We start from the raw sequence: 26,402 nt of genomic DNA on the forward strand, positions 1-26,402 counted from the left end.
AAGCACCTTCCTTGGAATACAGGCTATTCTTAGCTAGCGTTCTTAAGATGCCCTGTTTCCTGCCTCATTTATCCGTGACACCACCTTTTCAGACCAGCAGTAAATAGTGGTGCACACCTCTTGATGTACAGAACCAGCATGCTGGACTCGAATCTTATACTTAGTGCTTGTCCATGTAGAGCAAGAGTTCCCAAACATTTTTCGGACGCAGACCCCTTTACCAAAAACTTTTAAAACCGTCAACCCCTTAGTCATTTACTTTACTTACTCAAATTAATACATTTGTATAGTATTCGATATTAAATATTTCACTAGATATCAAACTTTTCATTTTCATCACTTGTAATTAATGATTGAAAAAGATAAAAGGACTACGGAATATGGCATTTTCTTGTGCAACATTTAATATCGAAACCTGCACTAACGAAAATTAGAGCAAAAAAATATGAGCAGAGTTTGTTTTACATTTTTGACATTTATGAAATAAATATGTAAATTCAAAATAAGTACAAATAGTCCAAGCTGTACTGTCTGCATTTCTTTTTTGGTTCAGTCATTATTATCTGAAGAAATAAAAACTTTTATTAACAAACAATTTTGACAGCCCCTGTGATAAAAAAAAAACAATAAACTATGTACTTACTTGAAACAGATTTTTGTTCAAACTCGAATAAATAAACTGTGTCCTCTGATTTCCTTTTTCGTAGTACTGCTCCTCAATAAATAATTATATTCAAAGTTCAAATCACAAATAAGTACATGTCACATCAAACGGACCAATTTATAGCGTTTTATAAAAACATGACTATACAAGGCTGATAGCTTCTGCTAATATCCAATATCCGTCGTCTCGTCCCACCGTGAACAAATGCAGACATGCAACGGTTTTTCATGTCCACACTTGCTTTGATACGTTCGATAAGACAATACACAGACATGTTTGTGCTACATGTATTTTCATGCATTTTTACGTGTGACTCTTTTAATGACACATTTTACCTTTTCGTTCGCAAGTTTGGTATGTAGTGTGTTTTTATCAAAAAAGTGTTTTTTTGAATTATTTGACTTCTTAATTAAGTACCTAATGGAATCATAGATATTTTGAGGTAACAAACAAATAGCAGTAGTAAGGGGGTCTCTATTTTTGCTGTTGCCAACCCCCAAATTTATTTTATTGAAACTATCGACCCCTAGAAAGTTTAAATCGACCCCAGGGGGTCAATATCGACCACTTTGGGAACTCTTGATGTACAGTGTAGATGTTCTCCCCGTGTTTTTCTACTCCCACATTTCCCCAAAACAAATTGTCCGAGTGGGCAATTCTCATATATACTTATAAAGGGCCCCATGTCTCAAATAGCTTAGGGCCTTATCAAGTCTAAATCCGGCACTGATACACACAGATGGACACACGCCCATCATTGAGATATCGATGTTTTGGTATGGGGACCCTAAAATGTCAAGATCCACGAAAAACCTGAGATTTAAATTTTTGATGAATCTAATGCTTTCGCTTCTCCCCTATAGACGATAGGTTATGGTGGAGGTGGGCACAAGGCAAAAGAACAATAACAACACTGGTGAGTGGAGGATTTCTCCAAATACTCATATGACTAGACTGGTTCTGCCAAGGGCTGGTGTGCTGAGTGCTCCAGAGGAAGAACACTGGCAGGTTACCAGCTTCATCCCTTCAATCTGCCATATGGTGGCAAGAAAGTTCCCAGAGAAACTAACCAAATGAACAAATAATTGCAAAACCTGAAAATTTCATAGACATTTAAGATATTTGTAATCACTGGCCTGTATAGAATAGAAGAACTGTGGTGATTAGGATTGTCAATGTTCAATATCTATAATGTACAAGGCTACTTTCATTGTCCATTTTTAGCTAAATCACACATCTTACCAGGTCTTAGTGTGCTTATTTGTAACATTCACAATGCAAATCTTAAAATGTAACCATCTCCCTAGTGTGTTTGATAGCCAGCAGAGTGCACAGAATTAATACTGCCAGATGCCTTTTTATGTGTCTTGGCTGCAGTGTTTGGCTTTGACTTTAGTCATTTTCCATCCATCCCAGTGAGACAAGGAGTACGAACACTAGCACTGATGGCAGGTCTTTCTGCATTCCTAATTTCAAAATTTAGGTCAGTTTCCTAGTGTTCTGTCATTGATTTACTGAACCCACTGTTAAAAACGGGAGCCCCCTCCCCACCTGAACCCAAAATACTGCTAAGGAGGCCAAAGTGTCTAGGATAATTTTTTTTTTAAATACAGCACATAATGACGAGTAGGATTAACACTGGGTAAAATAAAAAGAACACAAAAAAGTCTAATGCCTCTCTGGACCTTCCTAAACCAGGGTTCATTGTCCATTATCACTCTCTAAGCATCAAAACTGGCCTGTTTCTTTCTGCCTCTCCACACTCTCTATTAAACTCTGGCCATTTTCCTTCCTGTCAATCAAATGATTACCCATGATTCGCTTCAGCTTCTACGCTTTACTTGTCTATGAACTCGGAGGAGCATTGAACACTATCCTGAAGTTGCTTCTGCTTGAGCCTTGAGATTAATTCTTGCTTGAAATTTGGCATGAAAACACCAGGATAGTCTTTCGATGTAATAACTGCACAGGAAGAAACAGTCATAGGGTGATTAAAATTAAGGGTCAGCAGATGTAGTAAGAAAAGCAAGCTGGGGTCAATTCCAGTGAGAATTAAAAAGAATATTTTAAACAGAGCCCAAAATGTGAAGCAGTCCAAAAAGGATGTAGAAATACTGTAGGTCAGGAAAGTTTATTAATACTTATTAGACAATACAAGAAAGAAGTCAAAACCAAGAGATCAAAGTAATATAATAAGCCACATGAAAATACTCAGACGATTTGGAAGTGCGCGATGCCAGCCTTTATTCCATCATGACAATGACTTTCATGTAAGTAATCTTCTAGCATGCTTCTAAAATGTCAGTTTTTCAAACACAATTTGTGGAATAAGGCTTCTTAGCCTACGGCTACTAAAATACATTTTTAGACTTCTGATATGGAATTATAATTTACAAATCTTCATGCCTCTTTCATGTGCTATAAGACTTGTCACTGATGATGTCTCCCATTCTCATGTTTGGTGTGTTCACATAAATTTGCAATTGATGTTTTGGGAGAAATACAGGCTCGCTATTGATTTCTACTAAATGTTCACAAAAAAGTTATTTAGGACTAGCTTCATTTTATTAATAAAATAAAAGGCTACATTAAAGTAATTAATTGTGTATTAAATCACTCCAAATATGATGCAGCCACATAATGTCATTTCCTGATAACCTTCTTTTAATTTTACTAGGGGGCTTTGCCCCTGCTCGCTTCGCTCGCCAATCCCCAGGCCTGCGCTATGTGCCAGCCACTTTGTATCTCTGCCGCTCACATATGTGGGTTTCACTTTCAACAAACAACCAATTATTTAATTCTCGCGGCTATACCTCTTAATTGGGAAGAAACACTACTTTTCCCTGATGGCAACACAAATTAGACAATCTACAATACGAGTCTCTGACTTGAAAATTTAAATCTGAACACTATATTTTCGATCTCTTTTCACTGTTCCATTATTTCACTGAGTAATAATTTCTGTTTGTTTGCGCTAATGCGATCTTTACTATCATTTTTTTGTAGACTTTAGAATTTTTATACTTCCATTATCTCTAACCTGCTCTGCATGTGTATCATGCCAACATTTTGGAACCTCTTTACGATGTTCTACTTTGTCATCTACTCTTTGTCTTTTATTTCCAGCTCCGGGCGAGGTTGAATCTCTTGGCACAAAGTCTCGTCTCGCAGGACATGAAAGTATTTCTTTGAAAAAGTCACATCTCGTCCCAGGCTAAAAAGTCTCGTCTCTCCAATAGGAATTCGCCAGGCTGATATGGTAGAACACTTTAAAAAATTGTTAAAAACACATTACTTTAATATGGCCTTCTCATAACTTCACCTTCATTTAATCCTGATACTCTGTATATTCAATTCATTATAATAACTATTCATGGTGGCTCTAAAATCCGTACTGACCCCTACTCTCTCTTCTGTTTCTTTTCCCGGTTTTCTGTGGTGGCGTTCTGCACCATCACCACCTAATCAAAGCACTGTGATGTCCCTACATTGATAGATTAAAAGCCAGAAGTCTACATGACCATCATCATCAAGTCCTTCCAAGAGAACCCTAAATACAAAGAGGATTGTTTCATTTATGTTAGGTAGAATGCTCAGAGGGGACTGGGTGGTCCCGTGGCCTGGAACCCCTGCAGATTTTATTTTTTTTTTCTCTCCAGCCGTCTGGAGTTTTTTTTTGTTTGTTTTTTCTGTCCTCCTTGGCCATCGGACCTTACTCTTATTCTATGCTAACTAGTGTTGTCTTATTCTAATTCTTACTTTGTCTTTTATTTCACTTTTCTTCATCATGTAAAGCACTTTGAGCTACATTATTTGTATGAAAATGTGCTATAGATGTTGTTGTTGTTGTCCCAGGATTTTTTTTATATAATAGAGAGATGTTATTCAAAGACACAATGCTTTAAGAGTACATTTGAATTGAGCCAGCTGTTGTGTGGCATTGTTTTCACTCACACTTCACACACATGAAACTTGTCTCTCCTATAGCATGTTAGTGCAGCATGAGGTGAGGGGTGTAATGTTGTAGTCTGCTCCTTCTGTTCTTTGTGAAATTCAGCCTGGAAGTACAGTGAAAACCCTGGGGAAGCAAGGAAAGGATTCCAGATATCTTAGATCTTGTTCTGTTCTCTTTATAAAATTTTGAATTTTTAGAAGCCTTGTCATTATACTATGTATAACGAAATTACTACTCCTTTCAGATAAAAAAAAATAACATTTGTAACAGTAAAGTATTACATATAAAAACTGCTAAATAAAAAGAATACTAAGAATACTAATTAATAAGTGCTAATTGCTAGGCAACAAATGTGGAATTACGAAACAAGAATATTACTGATCATGCAGCTACAACAGTTTAATTACCAATAATATGAATATTGCACAAAGAATACTAATAACAAAAGATATTGCACAAACGACAAATAGAACAATATTGCACTAGGCTGTAATTATTGCACAATAAATTACCAATTATATTAAATATAACACAAAAAGTAATAATAATGTAGATTTTCCATATAGGACAGATAGGGCAAATATTGTGCTGGACTGTGACTATTTCACAGAGGATTATTGCACATCCAAGAAAAGGTAAACAGATGAGTGGGGACAGAGAGAAGGGGAGAGAAAAGACAGAGGGACAGAGACACGGAGAGAGATGGTCAGTGCATGCTGAGATTCAATGTAGTTTTAGCTCCGCAAAAGAAACTGTCCCTGAGTCTATTTGTCCTTGATTTGATTGACCTCCATCGCCTACCAGAGGGCAACATTTCAAACAAGTGAAAGCCAGGATGTGAGGGGTCCCCCTGACGAGGCAATGGGAAGTATACAAGTCTTGTATTAGGGAGGGCAGAGAGCAGACAACAGTCTTCTGAGCTGCATTGATGACATGCTGAAGTCCCCTCCTGACAAATGCAGTGCAACTTCTGTTCCATACTATGACACAATCTATTGAGGAGCGGTAAAAGCTCACCAGCAGCTTGTGATCCAGGTTATTCTTCCTAAGCAGTCTCAGGAAATGAAGCCGCTGCTGTACCTTTTTGATGACTGCTTTGGCATTTACAGACCAAGACAGTACAGGACACAGTCAATAAGATAGCTGGAAGTAACTGAGAGCAAAGACTGATCAGTCAGGTCAAGATCAGATGGAGAAGCCCTTCCTATACTGTTATCAGAGATCACTACCAGATGAAGAACTAGCTTTGTGGGACCACTTCCACCACACCCAGAAGTGTAGCAGGTAGAAGGTCAAGAAACACCTGGAGCACTTCTGAGTGCACTATAAAAGAAGCCGCCTCACTCCAGTCAAGGAGCCAGAGTCAGGAGCAGGTAGACAAAGCTTGTGAGAAAGAGTGGAGGAGGAAGCGACCTGAGAGAGAAACAGGAAGAACGAAGGACTGTGCTCGTTTGTATATTGGATACTTTGTACTGTGCTGTGTAGCGGGGAACAACAGAAAAGTGCTTTCCCACTTAAATAAAGGTGTATTGTCTGGCAAGCCTTGTGTCTCTGGGTGTCTGTGTCAGAGTTTGGGGGGCTATATGCCCTGTCGTGGTCCACATATGTCGATAGTTCCAAAACAGTATTAATCAAAATTAACTTAAATGGATAAAAGACAGAAGACAAAGTTAAAAGACAAAAACAATGCAGTGTTACCACTGCCTCCTCACTGCGTTCTCTTTGTTGCGTATTCGGAGTTTGCAGGTTGCCTAGTGTTTGCGTGGATTTTTTCTCAGGTATTTAAAGGTTCTTACCACAACCTTAAAAAGACATGTTAAGTCAATTAGTCAGTGTGCTAGAAGTTATGTGGAAATGCCAGTCCTTTTTGCATACATTGTGTTCCTGTACCTTCCTCTCCGTGTTATTCTGCCTCATCAAGAGTTGTCAGAATTTTTTTCAACAAGGGACCAGGAGATGGGATCTAAAAGATAAAAGGAGTGGTGGCTCTTTGGCTATGAATCGCAAAGGTATACCAAAGGTTGGTGGTTCAAATCCTGTTACTGCCTGTAGGGAGTCCTACTCCGTTGGGCCGTGGAGTAAGAGCCTTAACTTGAAATTTGCTTCAGGGGTGCTGTACAATGGGCAACCCTGTACTCTGACTCCCAATTTCTCTTTGGGGATGATCAAAAAAAAAAAAATCTAAAGATTTATAAGCAGAATTTCAAATATCCTGTGATGACCCATTCCTTAAAATGGTAATAGAAACTGAATCATTGAAACCCACATCTTTTGGTATTGTCTTAAAAGTATATATTCATTAAAAGTCTTAGTCTATTGCTAGCATTTAAGTAAGTGATTTGTGGCTACCAGTCCATTTCTTTCCAGTGACGTTAAAATAGGTGTAAATTCTTTGATAAACTTATGAAGATTATAAGAGCAGGGATTATTAGAAGTAAAAATAACAGAGAAATAAATATATATATATATATATATTGTGGCAGTAGGGGGCAGTAGTGCACCCTTGAACCCTCAGGGATGACTCCAGACACCAGGTAAAAGTCCACGACCCTTTATTGTTTAATAACAATGTGCACCAAGCACCCTCCACACTACTCATAAACCAATACTCTAAGTAACACACAATAAACTCTCCTCCTCGCCCAGACACTTGCTCCTCTACCTCCCAGCTCAGCTCAGTGTCTGGACAGAGGCACCGTCCTTTTATAGCCCCTGACCCGGAGGTATTCCTGTCCCGACAGTCCATAGTTCCTTACTCCTTCCGGGTCAGGGCAATCAGTCTTTTACTTTAACCCGGGAGCACGTTGTTAGTTCCTGTCACGTGACCATGACGTACTCCCGGGTCATAGGGCATGAAAGAGCCCATAAGCCCCCCCCCACAGCGACTCCTGATGGCCCCCAAGGTATCCAGCAGGGTTGTGTAAAAATACTACAAGGTCCATAATGCCCTGCTGGACCTCGGGGCATGATCCTGCTGTCGGGAGAGCTCCTCCTGGCGGCCTGGGGGTGCGGACCGGCATGGAAAGCCGGCAATCCTTCACAATATATATATATATATTGATCTGCCTATGGAAGGTGTAAGATTGATGGTTAAAGAGTGGTGGCTCTTGGGCTAAGAATCTGCGCAGGTATCCAGAAAGTTGCTGGTTCAAATCCCGTTACTGGCAGAAGGGAGTCCTACTCCGTTAGGCACTTGAGTAAGAGCCTTAACCTGAAAATTGCTTGAGGGGTGCTGTACAATGGCTGACCGTGTGCTCTGGCTCCCAATTTCTCTTCAGGGATTATCCAAAAAAACAAAAAAATCAAAAGCTGCATACGCAAAATTTCAAAGTCCAAACTCTAAATCATTGTTGAAAATATGTGGAGCAGATGACATTTGGACAAAAACTTTAAATAAGCATACACTAAACTTTTAGTTATTTTCACCACAACCTTGCTTGAATAGGAATTTTACATCATTAACTTTATACTGTCAGGGCACTGATGACACTGGTTTGCACATTTCTGGGTCAGTTACTTGGGAACACTTTAATAACCACTCTACAAAATAACTGTGCCTTCATTAAAAATGCTGATGAACTACGTTAAATCCATTTTATTTAAAATAAACAATGGAAGATTTGAAATTCTTACACACCTAATACGAAGATCAAAAGGTTTACCTAAAAACAATAGGAAAGAAACACACAAATGAATTTGTAACCAGGTTATAACAAGTTTCTGTTGCTAGGCAACATTAATCAAGCTGCAGGTCATGTGACAGAATGAGTGCTGACAATTAAAGTGGGAGCCAAACTGGAGGATTGTGCACCCTGCCATTGGAAAAGCTGCTAGCCAAGTGTTACCAAGTTTTGTGGTTTAAGAGTCAGCTTTGTAAGTTTTTATCTTTGAAGCTGACGCCTGCTTTTATTTCTGAATTTAAGTTGCACTGGAGTCTGTTTTGTCTACATAGGTAGTGATGGTTTTAATAACTCAGTGTACATTCACCTTACTTTCCTGTAAATGAGTGCTTAATTTTAAAGCCATCTAATCATCTATCAAATCACGTTCATCTTGAGTTATTAATATCCTGTGATGACCCATAGCTTAAAAGGGTAATAGAAACTGAATCCTTAAAACCCACATTGGTATTGTCTTAAAAGTATATATTCATTAAAAGTCTTAGTCCATTGATAGCATTTAAATAAGTGATTTGTGGCTACCAATCCATTTCTTTCCAGTGATGTTAAAATAGCTATAAACTCTTTCAAAAACTCATGAAGATTATAAGAGCAGGGGTTATTAGAAGCAAAAATAGCAAAGAAATAAAATAGATACATATATTGATCTGCCTATGGAAGGTGTGAGACTGATGGTTAAAAATAAGATGCTGCAGATGTTCTACCAGACGGTTGTGGCGAGCACCCTCTGCTACGCGGTGGTGTGCTGGGGAGGCAGCATAAAGAAGAAGGACGCCTCACACCTGGACAAACTTGTTAGGAAGGCAGACTCTATTGTAGGAATAAAGTTGGACAGTTTAACATCTGTAGCAGAGCGATGGGTGCCGTTCAGGCTCCTGTCAATCATGAAGAATTCACTGCATCCACTGAACAGTGTCATCTCCAGGCAGAGGAGTAGCTTCAGTGACAGACTTTTGTCACTGTCCTGCTCCACTGATAGACTGAGGAGATCGTTCCTCCCCCACACTATGCGACTCTTCAATTCCACCCGGGGGAGTAAATGCTAACATTATTCAAACGTTTTTGTCTGTTTTTACATGCATTTTTATTACTCTTTAATTTAATATTGCTTTTTGTATAAGTATACTGCTGCTGGGTTATGTGAATTTCCCCTTGGGATCAATAAAGTATCTATCTATCTATCTATCTATCTATCTATCTATCTATCTATCTATCTATCTATCTATCTATCTATCTATCTATCTATCTATCTAAATGAGTTAGTACTGATTTAGAAAGCTAGAAAATATATTACAGTCACCCAAAAACATCTCTGGATGTGGGACAGAAGAGTCATGGACAGTCCTGTCTTTAGCTAAGGGAGCTCTCAAAATTCCTAGAGTTTGTTAAATGCCTTGACTTTTTATAACTACTTGTTAAATGGAACTGGAGCCATTTAATGGGAAGCAGCCAAGTCATTAATTTGCTCCTGTACTGCTTTAAGGTTTTTTCTGAAGTGAATTGATTTGAGAAGAGGCACATTTCAACTTGGGGTCAGATATCTTTTCTTGTTCCAAATTGTTGTCTTTGTTAAGGAGATATGAAGGTATTCATCAAGAACAATAGACCAGAAAATGAAATTAACTTAATGAGGCATTGCAGAAACAAAGTCAAGGAATGAGTCAGGGTCAAAATACCAGAAACTCAACAGCACAACTGATTATTAAAGCTACTAATGCAAAAGCTGAAGTTAAAAAATAAATGAAAAAAATCAAAAATATCAAAAAAAAACAGCAAACAATCTTATTCCTACAAACCAAAATGATTATTTTAAAAGACTTTTTACCCACGAACTTGGCCGTGGATCTTACCATGTCTCTGTCTTTAATACCCGCAGCATTAGGATGTAACATGCAGTGACCCCACGACTAACAATTAACAATATGGCAGTGATCATCAGAATGAAAGAAAAACAGATAAACAAAATGGTATTATTCTGATCTCAGAAACATAATGGTAAATGTTGCTAAGTACCAGAAACATAAAAATCATGTTAATTTTAAATCAATATCAGAGTCAGAAAAACAAAAATTATAACACAGTGTTTCAAAAAACTGGGATCTCATCCAGGCCTGATTCCTTTGCAGGGATAGGTTCCCCAAATCCAGGTGCTTAAATTCAATAAAAAGTTTTTTTTAAGAATATGAGCTCAACAAGCGTGACGTGGCCTCAACTGTGAACTGTAATATTTAAGCTGAGGGCTTAAACTCACCAATGCCAAGTCTTCAGCCTTACACCCACATATTTTTTATATTTCTTTAAAGGTTGTATTTCTTTTCTTACTTCTTAGCCTTTATTGTTGTTATATTTTAGAACTTGCTTATATAGTGGAAGGTCTTGGAGAGAAGGAGACTGCCTCCACTGCATTGACCAATAAATAATACCATTGCAAAGCTGGTCACTACCATGCACACTGACACTCACTCACTAATATTCGGTCCATTTCAAGTTCATCTCATCAGTCTGGCTGCTTGACTCTGACCTGCTTATGGTGGTTTCAGTTCTCCAGGGGAATCCCACACAGTAAGCCAAAACATGAGTTCAAGCCATATAAATCAGCAATGTTTTCCACTCCACAAGTGATGGTGGCATATTATAATACTAGAGTTCCAAATGAGTGAATTCCATCACTCATCCTTTAAGATGGTACATTAGTGATTAAGGTATGTCCATCCAACATTCCATTTCATAAACCTATGCTTTCCAGTAAAAATGGATACAGTTAAACAAAATGTATTCTAGTGTCTTTAGGCACAAGATAGGAACCAACCATGGCAGAGAGAGACAGCAGTCTATCACAATGTTTGAACTTTCTGCCCATGTCTGATTTCCTTGGGGTACTCCAATTTTCCTCCTAAATCACATAGACATGACAATGAAGTTAAATGATCTCTAAAGTGGTCTGATGTGAGTGAGTGTGCAGACATGTGCCCGTCTGGTTGTCTGTCTTGTGGACGACTGATGCCCCATGCAAAGCAAAGACTAGGAACAATGTGGAAATGATGATCATTATAAGTGCTGCCAGTGATGTCATCAATATTCATTCATCCATCCATTTTCTAAACCCACTTATGTAGAGCAGGATCATGGGGGTTATGAATGTCACTATTGATAAAATGATGTTCTGGACTTCTAATGTTTTGTACACATTTTTTCCGTTGGAAATGGTATTCTTCCTTAGGAAGTAATTTAGGGCTGAGGTTCTGTAATTATTCTGTATGTAAAGAGAAACATTTATTTTGTTTTTTGCTATATACTTTATTTACCACATCACCTTTTTGCTTTTCAGTTCTGTTGCAAAGATGCTAGTTGTTCCCGGTAGTGTGGCTTTGCGGTGTGCCACAACGCATATCATTATTAGTGTGACATGTTATAAGGTCTTTGCAAGCTTACGTTGGCAGCACTGTACAAACAGCTCGTTAAGGTTTCATACCCTTGGTATCTCAGTGTCTCACAGCTGTTTTTGTGTTGACATCTGGTGTTGTCTTGCTGAGTGGCATTCTTTATTGTTGTTGGGTGTTCTTGTGTGCCATCGTGAGAACGTTGGAGCTTATAATTGGAGCAACGAACAAACACCAGATGACATGGCACTGTCTGTGAGGGAGTTTTTAGTTAGTAAACAAATAACTGTATTGGAACACCCTCACTACTCTCCTGATCTGGCCCCCATGACTTTTTTCTTTATCTGAAGATAAACAACATATTGAAAGGAAGACATTTTGATGATATTCAGAAATAATATGATGACAACTCTGATGACCATTCCAGAAAAAGAGTTCTAAAATTGCTTTGAAGGGTGGACTAGGTGCTTCCCAAGGGGGTACTTTGAAGGTGACCATAGTGATAGTCAACAATGAGGTATGTACTGTAACACTTTTTCTAGGATGAGTCCACAAACTCAGATGTCAGACCCCATATATACCAACACAATGATTATTTTATTATGTGTTTGGATAAAAAGACCTTCTCAGAGTGTTGTGTGTTTATATTCTGAACTTGTGATTTTGATTTTCTTTTGTGTCCTTTTCTACTATGACATTGCTTAATGGTTCTTGGCTTTGTTATTTTCAATCTCTCTGTCTCCTCAGTAACGACTCTCGCTTTGATCTTTGACATTGTTTCATCATCTGACCTCAAGACTCTCTTTATTTTTTTGAGTTTGGCACTGCTAAAGCAGTGAGGTAGCCGGAGCCTATCCCAACAAGCACTTGATAGAGTGACCAGACGTCCTTCAAAAGGAGGACATGTCCTCTTTTTTAACATGGTTTCCACTGTCCTCCAGGCATTCCAAAAATTTGCTAAAATGTCCTCCTTTCACAGAATCACAAACAGAGTTGACCATTTTTGACTAATTACATATGATATATACCGAGAATGAGCAACCTTCAGCCATTCTCCATTCATCCGCGTCAACACGTGACATTACGTTACATTATCACGTTATCAATAATTGTAACATCAAGTAGCAGCAACACTATTTTATATTCTATTTCTGCCCGACGGCGCAACGGACAACGGTTAGAGGATGATTGTCTAAAAAAAGTAATAACTAAGAAGTTTTTGTAAAATGTCAATAGAAACAGAAAAGTCTAAAACTGAAAAGAGAAAATGCAAGTTTTCTGATCATCGCAAGACAAAATATCCATGTTTTGAGGCAGGACGAAATGAAACTGAAGCAAAATGCGTGGTGTGCGATTCCTACGTGTCCGTCGCTAATAAAGGAACGCTTGATTTATAACGACATATTGAAAGCGAGAGACACCGAAAGACGTATGAACACCAAGATGACAACATTTTTTGAGCCAAAACATTCAACTGCTGACAAAAAGGCGCGTGCAGCTGAAGCTACATTAGCATTTCATACTGTTGCTCATCATCAGTCTTATAGGTCGATGGACTGTACTGCTGGCTTAATGCACAAATGGTTTGCGGACTCTGACACTGCAAAAAATATTTTGTGTGGTAGGACGAAATCAGAAGCCATTATCAATGGCGTCATTGGCCCTCACAGTGTTACCAAACTAATTCAGACACTGAATGACATTAGCTATTTTGGAGTGGCAACTGACGCAAGCAATCATGGAGCAGAGAAGTTGCTCCCAGTTATTGTGCAGTATTTTGACTGGAAAGCCGGTGGAAGTAAAACAGGATTACTCGAGCTGGACAGCATGCCAAATTAAATGTTAGAAACTATTTCCAAGTATCTTGTAGATACTCTTAAGAAGTACCATCTGTCTTCAAAATGTATTGCATTTTCTGGAGACAATGCTAATGTGAACTTTGGAGGTATCAGTCGGAGGGATGGAAATAATGTGTTTTCGCAGCTGAAAAAAGCCCTGCAGTGCCCACATGTTGGAGTAGGATGTCCAGCCCATGTACCGTACAACTGCATTCAGCATGGGGCAGATCTGCTGCCAGTTGACGTTGAGACAATTGTACTGAAAGTGTTCATTTATTTTTCCATTTATACCGTTCGCACGCAGGCTTTCAAAGATTTCTGCGATTTCGTCGATGTTATGTACCAGCAGCTGTTGTACCACAGCAAGACCAAATGGCTGAGTTTGTTTCCAGCAATAGAGTGACTTTTGCAGATTTTTCCAGCTTTGAAGGCTTACTTCCAAAGCATGGATCAGCTACCAGTGTTGCTGAAGATTTTTTTCGAAAATGATTTTTCGGAATTGTACTTGTGGTTCATACATTCTCTGAAGGCAGTTTTCCAGTGCCAGATAGTGCTGATCGAAAAAGAAGAAACGTCTGTGTTGGAGGTCTGCAAAGCTTGCAGTCAACAGTGAAAACTCTTCGAGGCAGGCTGGAGGAGACTTTTATTCTACTAACCGTTAGACAGCTTCTGACAAAATTGTGTAAAGACGGTCGAGACGCGGATTGCAACAAGTTCACACAAGCAGTCCAGTCAGTATACCAGGCATGCATTTCTTATTTGGAAAAATGGAAGGCACCTTTTGCTGAATTCCAGTGCTTTCAATGGATATTTCTTGACAGGATGAAAGATATTTCGTTTGACTCTTTACTCCATGTGTACAGTACCTGAAAGAGAAAGGAATTGATCTAGACAATGCTTCATTGTTTGATCAGTACCGAACCATTAAGTCTTTCGTGGAACAGTAGAAAGATGCCGAGTTTTTCAAGCGCCCCCTGTCCCAACAATGGAGCTCATACTTCAAAGATACTGTTGCTTATCCGTACAAACTGCTTAAAGTGTACGCGTTTTTCTTCGCTATACCAGGGCACAACGCCAACATCGAATGAGCGTTCTCGCTCATCATCTCAGTGGACAAAGGAGAGAAACAGGCTCTGTCCGTCCGGGGAATAATTCTGACAAATTACAACTTCAAGAACGCAGCGTGTCAAGAATTCTACACCTACATTGCTGGAAACAATCACCTCTTGCGGAAAGTTGGATCATCTGAGAAGTATGACATGACATAGGCGTAAACATAAGTCTTTTTTCTAAAGACATTGTTTAGTTTATATTTATTATCTAATGATAATATTCGAGTTTCAGTTTTTTAGGTTGCTCACTAAATTGTAAAAGTGGAGTTGGAAAATATATTTGGTAATTTTTATCCTCCTTTTTGACTGTCGATGTCCTCCTTTATAGCCGAACCGTGACTTGGTGCAACACAGGAAAAATTCCGGAACAGTAAGCCAGCCCACCGTAGAGTGCGCGCACACACACACACATTCATGCAGGGGCCAGTTTAGCATTGCTAATCGGCCTAAACTGCATGTCTTTAGTCTGTGGGAGGAAACTGGAACACACCAAATAATTTTTAAATTCTGTCAGTGCCTCATTTTCGTAGGGTTGTCTCAACCTCCCGGTGACCTAGGAATGGAAAATATGAATGGATGTAGAGATATGTCGGTGTTGCAAGGTTAGGCCCTTCTTCTCTAGAAGTTTGAAATTGAACAAGCAAGTTCTGAAAACTGATGAATGGTTCTCTTTTATCTTTTGATGTTACCGGGCAGGCTCTGTCTTCTTAAGATCCATTAACACATTAAGTTAAATTGTGAAAAAGGCTTTATGTATGGATGTTTCCTGCTTTCTGTTCATCTCCTCATAACATGTTTGTTGGATTTTCAAATTTAGGAAATTGAGAGGTAGTTGCTTCATGATTTCTGCCTTATGTTCACAGGATAGGTTCCATCTCCTCAAGATCCTGTAATGCAATATTTGAGTTCACAAATGAATGGACGGATGGGAGATCTAATTGTCTTTCACTAATCTACCATGTTTATGCTTTCATCTCTGTTATTAATTTGAAAGTTACTTTGGATAAAGGCGTCTGTTAAACAAATGAGCATGAATGAATGGACTTGATGAGCAGGATGACTGTCTTTTGCTTGAAACACAAGAACATTTATAATAATAATGCAACAAAGCATCCTGATAAAAGTAAATTACAGTGAATGTCAACAGTGGAAAACATCTGTGCTGAAGACATCTGTTGTTTATACTGTATGTGAAAATTCTGAATAATCAGAAAGCATCTAAGGAAAATGAATAGTGCACAGTACTTACTGTGACACCCCGATTGGTCAGGGTTTCCTTGTACGTGAAGTTGCACACTGCCCAAGCCAAGTAGTATGTGGACATCCTAGGAGTCCTGACAAAATGGTCAGTGACCCAACCCTCCTCATCCGGCTCTGAGCCCTCCACCGGCATATTGGATAGAGACAGGTAGCTGCTTTCATGCTTGATGCTGATTTTGAACGTGGCTTTATAGATGGGCTCATCAAAGCAGGGGAACGCTTTCCTTGCGTGTATTGGAGAAAACTGTGTCACAGCCAAGTACCTGGAAGAAAAAGGAGGAAGCCATTAGCACAGAATACAAGAAGCAATCATTGACGACACAGAGAAGCTATTAACTTCCATGTCAAACACAAAGATACAGTCCCATGTTCAATAGAGCCTCATCTGCATAATTAGAAAATCTGTAGGCAGGCGTAATTAAGGGTCCTTGAAAACGTGAGGGCTCTGCTGCATAGACCATTCCCACACTTCAGAACATTGTATTTTTGAACAAGTTAGAAAATGTACGCACGACATAACATTTCACTGCAGTCAGGGACTTAGTTAATGATTTTGAAAGATTGAACGTTTTGCATTTTTGTTTATTTACTTCATCAAAGATACAGTTATTCAATTTTGGGTTATTATATGTTTATGTAACAATGAGTCATATCTAAATTTAGCAATAGTTGAAGAACGTAATTACATGTGTTAGCAAAATACCTGAATTTCATGTTTTTTTACAATATCATGAAGTTAAAGGCTGAGCCAAAATAGCCTTGTGGTGGTTGAAATAGCTTTCACAGACAGCATAATTAAAACAAAGGATGTAAAAATCAGATTGATTGATGTACGATTGTTAGTTGTTGGTTGTGGATTGATTTATGGCTAATTGCACTTCAGATTCTTTAAGCATATAGGAAAGAAGTACCTGATAGACAAATTCTATGTTGACGTCTCCAACTTAATTTTTTGTCCAAGATGGATAGCATGGAGTAAATTACTAAGCCCTCCATAATATTTGGGACAGACACATTTTTCCTTGATTTACTCCTCTGCTGCACAGTTTAAAATTACAAATCAAACAGTTCAGACATGATTAAAGTGGACATTGCAGACTTTCATACATTTCCATACATTTTGGTCACACCATGTAGAAAGGATAACACTTTTTCTGCATGGCCTCCCATTTCAGGGTACCATAACATTTGGGACACAGCAATGGTGAGTAAAATTAAAACAGTTTTATTTAGGACTTTGTCACAGATCTCTTGCATGAAACGACTTGCTTGAAGACTGCGATTCATAGACATCACCAGGTGCTGAGGATCTTCTCTGCTGATGCTCTGCCAAGCCTCTAATGCAGCCATCTTCAGCTCCTGCTTGGTTTCGGGGTTTGACCCCTTAAGTTTTCTCTTCAGCAAATGGAAGGCCTACTCAATTAGATTTAAATTGAGTAACTGGCTTGGCCATTTAAGAATTTTCCATTTTTTAGCTTTGAAAAACTCCTATGTTGCCTTAGCAGTATGTTTGGAATCATTACCTTGTTGTAGGATGAAGCGCCGTACAATGAGTTTGGAGACATTTACTGGATCTTGAGCAGATCAGATGTTCCTCTACACCTCAGAACTTATTGTCTGACTGCCGTCAGCAGTTCGATTATCAATGAAGATAAGTGTACCAGGACCTGTGGCAGCCATACATGCCCAAGCCCCACCACCATGTTTAACAGAAGAGATAGTCTGCTTTGGATCTCGGGCAGTTCCTTTTTCTCTACACTTTGCTCTTGCCATCACTCTCATGCAGGTTCATCTTTGTCCCATCTGTCCACAGACCATTTTTCTAGAATTCTGCAGGCTCTTTTAAGAACTTTTCTTGCAAACAGTAATCTGGCCATCCTGTTTGTGTGGCTAACCAGTGGCTTGCATCTTGCAGTGTGGCCTCTGTATTTCGGTTCATGAAGTCTTCTGCAGGCCTCCTGAAGACTGTTTCTGATCTGACAGACAGGTATTTGTGGGTTTACTTTACCACAGTGAGGATTATTCTGTCCTCAGCAGTGGAGGTTTTCCTTGGCCTACCAGTCCTTCAGTGATTACTGACCTCACCAGTGCATTCTTTCTTCTTAAAGATATTCCAGACAGTTGATTTAGGTAATCCTGAGGTTTTAGCAATGTCTCTAATGGTTTGATTTTTGTCTTCCAGCCTAATACTTGCTTCTTTGACTTCCATTGGCACAACTCTTATCCTCGTATTGAACAATGGCAACTACAGACTCCAAAAGGTAGAAGCAAGCCAAGGTATTATATGAAGCAATGAAACCCACCTGAGGAATCACCAACACCTGTGACGCCAATTCTCCCAAATGTTACGGTGCCCTGAGATGGTGGGGACCACGTAGAAAAAGTGTTTTCATTTCTACATGTGGTGAATAAAATGTATGCAAATCCCCTTCAATGAAAGTCTGCAATGTGCACTTTAATCACATCTGAATTGTTTGATTTGTAATTTTAAAATGAGAATCATTAAAATCTACAGATAATTCAGCCATGAGGTTGTTTTTATTGTAACATAAAACTAAGAATATGTTTATTCACTGTATGCTTATATGCCTCACTTAGAAAGCTGCTTTCCACTTTCATTCATTTCCAGATTAATGAAGTAACCTTTTGTTTTCCATGCTTTCATTTTACACTTTTATGGATAAAAAGCCGATTTGATATTGAAGAGGTTCACGCAAGGCACTGCGGTGTTTCTGGCCTTGCACGCGACTCTGCTGAGGTTTAAGGTACTTGTATTAGGGAATTTATTTTGCCATCATGAGCAGCTATTAGATGCTTCAAAGGAAAATATCTAAAATATAGAGGATGAGATAACTTCTCGCAAAATACATTTGTAATAGAAATTTAATCAGTAAAAGAGGTTGCACAGAATGTTTCCTCATTGTAAGACTGGCTGTTTTGATATTTCAACAATGCTTTCAAATGATTTTTTTTTTCAGATTTCCATTATTTGTATAGCATGCTCTCTATTCAATAATTCTCAAAAAAAAATTAAGCTTTTCCTCAGAAATTCACTTGAACAATAAGGATACCAAATTCCAACAAAATGAGTTTACCGGAAGATGAGTTGTTTTAAACAGGCAGACATACATGACAATGGCAGTACCTTGTGATATACTGATATAAAAATAATGTTAACACTTCATTTCTAACTGTAAGGAATTTCTAGTCATAACTAATATGTAGTGTGATGAATGGCCACAGTCAATACCTGGCCGAGACGCCAGCAGAGTGGAAGGACCAGGGGAGAGGGCATTGATGAGGCAAAACCACTCCGGGATACTAGAGGGCAGCCCTCCAGGGCAGCTGTGGCACCACAGATTCCCGCAGAGCATGTCGGGAAATGAAGTTTGGTCAAGCCCTGTTGGGTTTCCATGGCGGCCACCAGGGGGAGCTACAGAGCCCTATAGAGGACCTCCAGCGCACTAGGGAGTGATTCCAGGTAATACTGATGAGCCACCTGGAACACTCCTGGGACCTGAATAAGAGGAGCCATCTCACTCCATTGAGGGACCAGAGTTGGGAGGAATAAGACAAAGCCTGAGGAGGAGTGGAGAAGGATGGACTAGCGGCAAGAAGGAACTGTATATTGGTGTAGTTTTGTATTTTGTGCACAAAGCTGCAAATAAACACGTGTCAACTTGAACCTGTGTCCAGCCTGTCTGTGTCGAGGGTTAGAGGGGCAGTACTTTCTCTAGTGGTTTACAGTAGGTACAGGTAGCTTAAAATTACATAACCCAGGACTGACCACTTTAATAGCATGGTGTCAGATTTTTAATTTTTTTTTTTTTGCTATCTGAGCATAAATTCTTTTTATCCTTAATGAGACATTTAACAAAACAAACATGAATATTTTGTGAGTCTTCCCAATTATAATTCTAACTTTGTGATAAGGTACTTATTTTTAATAGGGAAGACAAACATTTTGAGGTAAGGAAGAGAGAAATTTTAAGCTATGGTGGGATCAAAAATACAAGCTTAGTGGGCATTTTACAAGCCCGGAATAGGAAAGGAGACTCTGGGCGAAAGGAAAAGGAGTAACACAGTGGTTAATTTCTTTCCTCCTTTCCTCTAGAGTAGAAACCATACGATGTACCCTCATATCACTTTTGCCAGGTCCCCTTATGGCCATTTAAGGATCCTCACCACCAGAAGTCACTGTACATTCATGGACTGGCTTTAATGAAGGAACAACCTTTGTGGAACTGAGCTTTCCTTTCACTGGCTGAAAACCCAAATCTGTTAGGCCACTGAATCCTTGGGATTTGCAGTTTTCATTTCTAAGTTATCCCTTTATCGCCCAAGTTATCCCAAATTCTTTACATGTGACCTTCTTGTTGTTACAGTAGTAATACTCACTATTCATGGTGCCCAAGAGTGGTGACAAGCTGGATGTTGATTAACACATGCAAGAAAGTTTTTAAATATTGACCGCATGAACCTAACAATGTATGACTATATGCACTTTACTACTGTGATTAGGAGCTGAATGTCACTAATCGTGGGTACAACCACATATTTGTATATTGCAGAAAGAAATCTAAATGGACAAAGCTATAAGAGCCTATGGGAAGTTGCTATATTGGAAACTTTAACAGTGATGTTAGGAAACTGAACTGCCTTGAAATTATCTGACTAAGTAAATATTTAACACACCCTTTCCGTCAATGAGGTAATCATGGGTGCTTTTAGCAACAGAGATTTCATTAAGCTGTTGGTATCCAATTGTTGAAAATCAATTACGTTCAAGGATCATAACATAGTGCTCTTCGGGTCCATAAAACGGGGGAGTAGTTTGTAAAATTCAGCCCTGTAAAGGTTAATTATCCATAATTAAAGGAATAATTAAACTGTAATTGAGACCATTAAAAGACTATCAGCGGTTTGTAACCAGGACACAATGAAAAAGTACAAAGGCCTCACTTGCAGTTATCGAGTGAAGGACATTAGAATATCACAAGTAAGAAATGATGATCTTTGTAATAGCATATCGAGGGCACTGATCTCCAGGTGCCTCCAAACCAGTCTCTTGCCACAAGATCGTTGTGGAGAGAACTTGTAGCTTTTTTTCCTGCCTAATCCATTTCAGTAATGCCTGTGTCATGAATGGCTGAGATAGAAGATATGTGGCACTGAAAACTCGGTACTTCTCAGACTATCAATATAACACCAGGTCATGGCACTTGAAGAACTACTCATGTGAATCTACGCTTGTAGGGTGTTTTGAAAAGGAGGATAAGATGGAGTATATGAGTCTGGTGGAAAAGTTTCTTGGTACAAAGAGAATTATCTGCAACTCAACATCGGCAAAACCAAGGAACTGATTACTGCCTTTTGCCACACAAAAAATCGGATCCCTATTCAAGGAGTAGATGTAGAGGTGGTCCACTGCTACAAGTGTTTGAGGGTCCACATCAATGACAGGTTGGACTAGTCTCATAACACAGAGGACCTATATAAGATGGGGCAGATCAGGCTCTTTTTTTCTTAGGAGACTGAGTTCCTTTAATGTGGGAAGTGACATCGTCTTCTATAACTCTGCGATGGCCACTGACATTTTCTGGGCTGTATGTAGTGTGCTGGGCTGGTAACCTCACTTCAAGAGTGTCCCACCAAATCCACAAGCTAATTAAAAGGGAAAGCTCAGGTTTGGGATGCACTCCGAACTTCCTGGAGGTCGTAGCAAAGGAGCGAATTAAAACAAACTGAATGCCATTATGAACAATGCCGCATATCCTCTCTCTGCCACAATAACACTGAGGACTTCTGGATAATGAATCATTCAGCAAAAATGTGTCAAGAAGCACAACAGTGGCTCCTTTATATCATCAGCAATATGTCTGTATAATGTCTCACTGGGACTGGGACAGCAAAGTCAGGAATTCTGCTTCTTTTTAAGTTTCTTTCCTTATTAATAAAGTTCTGTTTATCTATCTGGCAGAGTTTCCATGGGATCTCTAGAGAAGCAGGAGTACTTAAATCCTCTCTTATTCTGGGATCAGATAAATTTTTTGTTCCTTTCTTTCTTCTCCACTTACTGTATCCTATTTGTGCTTCCTGTAGAATATAGAACCATCAAGGTGATGTTTTGTTAAGAATACAAAGTTGAGAAATGAAAGGTAGTCACTGAATCCATTAAGTTTTTGGGATCTCCTTGAGGTTGGTTGTTACAACATCTCTTCCATAATCACCACTTTACCGCTTGGTAACTTTTTATGATCCTAATGCAATTTTAGCTTACTAGAACTATGTGGTTTCCATCATTATTTCTGATTAGAAAATTAGCTCATTAACTATAGTAGTATTCTGTTGGATTAACGTTTTATTGATTACTTTAAAAGTTTTGTAAATCTGGATTCCCCACGATTTAGTGGTGTTTGCTCAGGACTAGTGTTGATCAGCAAATTTCACCAAAGTGTTATTCACAGTGAATTTGCTACGTTCACCCTTGTGCATCAAATTATTTACTGATAATTCCACTAGTTTAAGTGAACTTTTCCCTCCAGTGTTCCATAATGCTTAGCAAGGCCAGCGTGACATCCCCCAGTGTTGTAACAGCCAACACTGGATGGGACTGCACCCTCGGTATATAATGCTGATCATTTGCATTACAGACTTTGTGGGACTTAGTTAGTAGTAGAAAAGATAAGTAAATAATGCATATTCTCAAAATGGTATTTTTATGAAACATGTGCAGCATAAATAATGTGTTATTTCTGCTTGTTCACCAAATGTACAGGTTGGTCTTCGAGTTCCACATCAATATAAGTGAAGGAGGTGCGTGTCCAATGCATGCATAATTAGCCACATGGAGATTAAAAACAATCCTTAAAGGAGCCTGACAAAAAACACAGGAGACTATAAAATCATCCTCTTTAATAAAACCCTTGTGTGCGTCCAGTGTCCGTGTGTGTGTGTCTTCTGGTGACGTGCGCATGCACGGGGCCACACAGCACGTGTTCAGTCTCTTCCTGTGCATTCCCTGTGCAGAGAGAGAGACAGATACACACACAGGCGCGCACGACTCACGCACACACAGAGGCACGCGCGTGTCACACACACAAACACGAGACACACACACACATACGAGTCACACACACACACACACGAGACAGACACACACACAGGCGAGAAATAGACAGACACACACACAGGCGAAAGAAAGACAGACACACACACGCACAGGCGAGAGACAGAAAGACACACACACAGACACAGAGGCGCGCACTTAAGAGACACACACGCGAGAGACATACACACACAGACCCGCGAGAGAGACACACACAAGGCGCGCACGAGTCATGCATACACACACACACACACAGGTGCGCACGACTCACACACACACACGCAGGCAGGCGCGTGCGCGTTACACACACACACACACGAGTCACACACATACACACACACACACACGCTAGTCACACACATACACACACACACAAAACGAGACACACACACACACACGAGTCACACACACACGCGAGACACACAGACACGCACGACAGACAGACTGACACACACACAGGCGAGAGACAGACAGACACACACACAGACACAGAGGCGCGCGCTTAAGAGACACACACGTGAGAGACATACACGCGCAGGCCCGCGAAAGAGAGACACACACACACACATGCGCGCGTGCATTGTTGCAATGTTACTTTTCTTGGTTGTTTATTAAATTACAGATTTTTCAAATGTTCAGTTTTTCCCCTGTGCTTAAAACTCATTAAAAAAACTGTTTTTAGCGAGGGGGTCATAAGGCTATAGTGCAAATTCTTGCAGTGTTAGTTTTCTCTGTTGTTCAAGGTTTTCTTAGTGTTATTCAATGTTTTTACATTTAGTTTACTATTACGCTTTCTATGGTATAGTTAACTATATTTGTGCTTAAAAACTTAAAAAAATATATATTTACATACAGTTCTGGAGTGGATTAATTGTATTTACATACAATCCTATGGGGGAAATTACTTCGGTTCACGACCAAATCGGGTTACAACCAGAGTTTTGGAACGAATTATGGTCATGAACCGACGTTCCACTGTATTACTGTCAGACAAAATTACAGGCATTTTACAGAAATACAAACCAGTATTACTGAGAGAGAAAATTAAAGGCACACAATACAGTGACACATATTATAGCCTCATACAAGGTCCGATGCCATTTAATATAGACTGTTCATGCAAATGTTTATGCACTACTGTTCTATTTTAACGAGATTAATGTCTAGTAATAATAATAATAATAATGAAAGGTTCATTACTATTTATGAGACATTTGTATCTTTTTGATACAAGGAAAAATGCAAAGTATCAGCGCAGACAGTTTGGAGAGCCTTCAACATGACTTCAAAAAACAGAGCGAGCCAGTGGCTTCAATCACGAAACGTCTCTTTGAGTTTTCTGGCTATACAAGACCTACATATTTTTTCTGACTTTTGACTACGATTCCAGCATTTCCACTTTGATTTGATTAAATATTGCGCATCTTTGACTATATTCTTTCTTCTTTGATCTCATAGAGGCATACTGGTGCAGCTGTTGGCAATCCATCCAGTATTATTGGTCCAATATAGTTTGCAGACATTTCCCTAGCCCTCAGGAACACTTTAAAGATGATTGCACCATTATTATCCAGTCAAATTCAGTTCAGTTAGTTCTACCCCAGTGACTTTAGTGTATTTCACTAAGTTTGGCAATATTCACAGACACATCCGTGATTTCTGTGAACTTGAGGTGAAGTGAACACTGCAGAGTTTGCTCATCACTACTCAGGACTAATGAACTTCATTTTTTTTTTCCTGTTAAAACAGGAAGCACTAGACCTATTTTTAAAAAAAAGCCTGACTTGTGATACTGTTCTTACCCTCAGGGGAGTCATTGCAATATCTGCTCACACTAGACGTGCTACAGAGCATCTGGCACCTCTATACCCTGAAACTATATTTGTAAAACCCCTTCACATTCTGCCACCAGAATGACCAACAATGACCAACAATGCACTCATGCAAATACAAATAAAACGCATTAAGTGACTTTAGACCAGTGGCATTAACTTCTCATTAATCAATAAATCTTTCGAGAAGTTAATTAAGAAAGAATTACTTAACAAAATTGAGGCTCTTCTGGACCCTCACTGATTTGGAAACAGAGTAAAGAGGGGTGCGGAGGACGCCACAGAAACACTTTTGAACTTGTTGTATGAGCACTTGGAAGGATTAAAACACCATGCAAGATTGCTTTGTATGGACTTTTCATCAGCTTTTAACACAATCCAGCTCCACATTTTAGTTGAGAAACTGATTGATTAATTCTGTTTGGACCCTGACTTAATGGGGTGGACTCTGGACTTTTTAACAAACACAAAGAGTGAGTGTCAATGGCTGTTTCTCTGATAGCCTAAATACATCTGTAGGTACTTCGCAAGGTTGCTGTTCATCTCCTCTTTTGTTTATCCTGTATAGAAATGACTGCAGAAGTTCACACAAAGATAGACATACTGTGAAATCTGAAAACGACTCTGTCATTGTAAGTGTTCTATAAGATAAAGAAGACAGCCATGGACCCATTGTTAATGAATTTGTACAATGGTGCAATTGCTCTGATTTATGACTTAATATTTCTAAGACAAAACATATGGTTGTAGATTTTAGGTGCTCTCCACCATCCACTGACTCAACATCATTTTAAGGGGAGACATTGGAGATAGTAGAGCAATACAAATACCTGGGAACAATTGTTGATGACAAACTTAACTTTCATCTTAGTACAGTGCAAATGTGTAAAAAAGGGCAGTCGTGATTTTTCTTTCTTAGGAAACTCAGCTGTTTAAGGTGGACAAAACCATAATGACACTTTTTAGAAGTCCTTTATTAAATCCAGTGTGACATTTGCTTTTATCTGTTGGTTTGGCAACCTCAGCAATAAGAACATAAATCATTTTAACAACATTATAAAAATTTGCAATTAAATTATTGGTTCACAGCAGAGCTACAAGCATTTATTCGGTGACTTGTAGGAATGTTCCTAAATGTTAAATTCTGCATTATTATTTTGTGCACTGTTAAAAGTAATTCTTCTTCTTTATACTAATCTTAAGTGTGTGTTTATGCAATACAATTGGCTGCCAAATGTTGTGTCTCTGTTTACCTATTGGATCTCTACATCTTGTTCTGTTACACCAATCACCTGCATGCCCTCTATCACCATATCCATAAACATTCCCTTAGGCCTTCCTCTTGCCTGGCAGCTCTATCTTTAACATCATTCTCCCAACATAACCAGCATCTCTCCTCTGCACATGTCCAAACCAACGCAATCTTGCCTCTCTGACTTTGTCTCCCAACCTTCCAACTTGAGCTGACCCTCTAATGTCCTCATTTCTAATCCTATCCATCCTTGTCACACCCAATGCACATCTTAACATCTTCATCTCTGCCACCTCCAGCTCTGTCTCCTGCTTTCTGGTC

The 26,402-nt window shown here is 39.1% G+C and overlaps 1 protein-coding gene across 1 annotated transcript in view; it reads right to left on the reverse strand.

Moving 5' to 3' along the window:
- LOC120534371 (thyrotropin-releasing hormone-degrading ectoenzyme-like) overlaps positions 1-26,402 on the reverse strand; it is a 922,228-nt gene that overhangs the window by 877,249 nt on the left and 18,577 nt on the right. Inside the window, exon 2 of the mRNA XM_039761915.1 lies at positions 15,879-16,152. Coding sequence (XP_039617849.1) covers positions 15,879-16,152 — 274 coding nt within the window. The remainder of the gene's footprint in view (positions 1-15,878; positions 16,153-26,402) is intronic.

Source organism: Polypterus senegalus, chromosome 8 (assembly GCF_016835505.1).
Source record: "Polypterus senegalus isolate Bchr_013 chromosome 8, ASM1683550v1, whole genome shotgun sequence".
NCBI lineage: Eukaryota > Metazoa > Chordata > Cladistia > Polypteriformes > Polypteridae > Polypterus > Polypterus senegalus.